General features: G+C 41.0%; 1 gene segment (V, D, J or C); it reads left to right on the top strand.

The window, feature by feature from the left end:
• Nucleotides 1-1,381: 1,381 nt before the first annotated feature.
• LOC110288605 lies at nt 1,382-1,987 on the top strand. The segment is given in 2 exon segments: nt 1,382-1,499; nt 1,623-1,987. Coding segments are annotated over 2 exon segments (411 nt in total).
• The last annotated feature ends 391 nt before the right edge of the window (nt 1,988-2,378 follow it).

Consider the following 2,378-nt stretch of genomic DNA (forward strand, 5'->3'; position numbering starts at 1 on the left):
ACTTACCAGCATGTATTCAGTTTACATGTGGGAAAACATGATGAAACCACTATGCTGTAACACATCCATTGCTTCCCTGAATACTTGTGGATATTCTCTTATGTGGTCATGTATGGGGCACAGATACTGACCATCTTTATTATCAGGAATCCGGAGGAGTTCTTCTGGCTTTTTTCCCCTAACCTTGTAAAAAGGTCGACTGATTTTTTTTTTCTACTGGAAGCAGCCCCTTCTTGTCTCTCTGGTTTCTAAACTGAAGGAGGATTGTCTACAGCCTTGGCTTTCACAGGACCTCTGTCTTCAAAGGTTGGGAATCCACTGTATGCAACATCTTTCTATACTACTGTCTTGAAACTCAGCAGAAACTCAGTAAATGATAATGAGATGTTTTTAACTCATACATTAAAAAAAAATTTTAAATGTGGTAGTTGTCATTCTACTGGAATTTTACAACTGTCCCATAGGCCTAGAAAGCCCAGTCAACACCCCTGTTCCTCTTCTTCACCCTTACCAATACATGATCCCCAATCCTTACTCACTATTCATCAAGTATATTATATTTTGCTACTGTTCCCCATTTATACAGGACTCTCCAGATCACACACACAAACTGCCAAGGGTCCTCCATTTCTCTCAGTGTGCTTTCAACCAATATAATAATTGACCTTGCATCGTTAGCTCCCAGCACTTTTCTTCAGGGGACCTCACTTGCAAAGCCCACTTGCAACTATTCAATATACAGTGCCTCTTCCATACAATGAGTTAAATAGGAAAATATTTCCTAAATTTTAAGTAAATGCCCTGGTTATACTAATTATGTATATTGAGGAAAATAAAATCTAGCCTAAGACAACATAAACACAGTCACAAGAACTTGGTGCAGACACGCAAAAATAAGACCTGAGGACAGCATTCTGTCATGATTAAGTCAACTTCTAAAACTTCCCATAAGAGAATGAGTTCTGCTACCATAACTTTGCAGGTATAATCTTGTCCAAGAGCCACATTAGGGAAATGCCATGAATACCCCAGAGAGTGGGAAAGACCAAGCTCCAATCTAGAAACACAATTTTGTGTGGTAATATTTAATTACACATTTATACTAGGACACATGACAGTATGGAAACAAATCATGTGTTATGCACATGTGCTAGGAAAAAGTAAATGGAGTGTGATGAAATATTAACCAAGAAATGTGAATATGAAACTTTCACACTTTGTCAAACTCTTTAAATTAAAACCGTGTCTTTGATGTCTTACATCTGCTATGAGCACTGCCTTCTGCCCAAGTCTAACTCCAAAGCATGCTATAGCAGGAAGATATGCAAATAAGGTTTCTCTGTACCCATGAAAACCAGCTCTGTCCTGACCCTGCAGCTGTGACAGAGGAACCCAATCCTGGATTCCCAGGTCCTCCCATCCAGTAATCAGCACTGAACAGAGTCCACTCACCATGGACTGCGGGCTCAGCTTGGTTTTCCTTGTCCTTATTTTAAAAGGTAATTCATACAGATGAGATTCTGTCTGTTTCGTACACATGAGAAATAGAAAAATTGTTTTGTTTCTTTATTTTGTTTTGTTTTGTTAATGACAGTTTTCTGACCAATATTCTCTGTTTATAGGTGTCCAGTGTGAGGTGCAGCTGGTGGAGTCTGGAGGAGGCTTAGTGCAGCCTGGAGGGTCCCTGAAACTCTCCTGTGCAGCCTCTGGATTTACATTCAGCAGCTCTGCCATGACATGGGTCCGCCAGACTCCAGAGAAGAGGCTGGAGTGGGTCGCAACCATTAGAGCTGATGGTAGTTACACCTACTATCCAGACACTGTAAAGGGGCGATTCACCATCTCCAGAGACAATGCCAAGAACACCCTGTTTCTGCAAATGAGCAGTCTGAGGTCTGAGGATATGGCCATGTATTACTGTGCAAGAGGCACAGTGAGGGAATGTTACTGTGAGCTCAAACACAAACCTCCTATAAGGGCCCCCTAACCAGAAGGGGGCGAAGAGAACACTCAAATCTAATAGTTACTGAGTGTTACAGCCCATTCAGGAAGACCTGGAGGAAAGAGAGTGCTGGACTCATTCTGTGTGTAGATTGCCTCTCTACAGATATTATCTCTACAAGTATAGTATGTAGTAATCCTTGAAGTTTACAAATGTTTATTCCAGCCAGGCGGTGGTGGCACACGCCTTTAATCCCAGCACTTGGGAGGCAGAGGCAGGCAGATTTCTGAGTTCGAGACCAGCCTGGTGAGTTCCAGGACAGCCAGGGATATACAGAAAAACCCTGTATCAAAAAAAAAAAAAAAAAAGTTTATTCCAATTTCTGATTTCTTATGGTGTTTTATTGAATATTTTATTTATTTACATGTCAAATGTT

The sequence above is a fragment of the Mus caroli genome, unplaced genomic scaffold, assembly GCF_900094665.2.
Source record: "Mus caroli unplaced genomic scaffold, CAROLI_EIJ_v1.1 scaffold_12064_U1_1, whole genome shotgun sequence".
Classification (NCBI taxonomy): domain Eukaryota; kingdom Metazoa; phylum Chordata; class Mammalia; order Rodentia; family Muridae; genus Mus; species Mus caroli.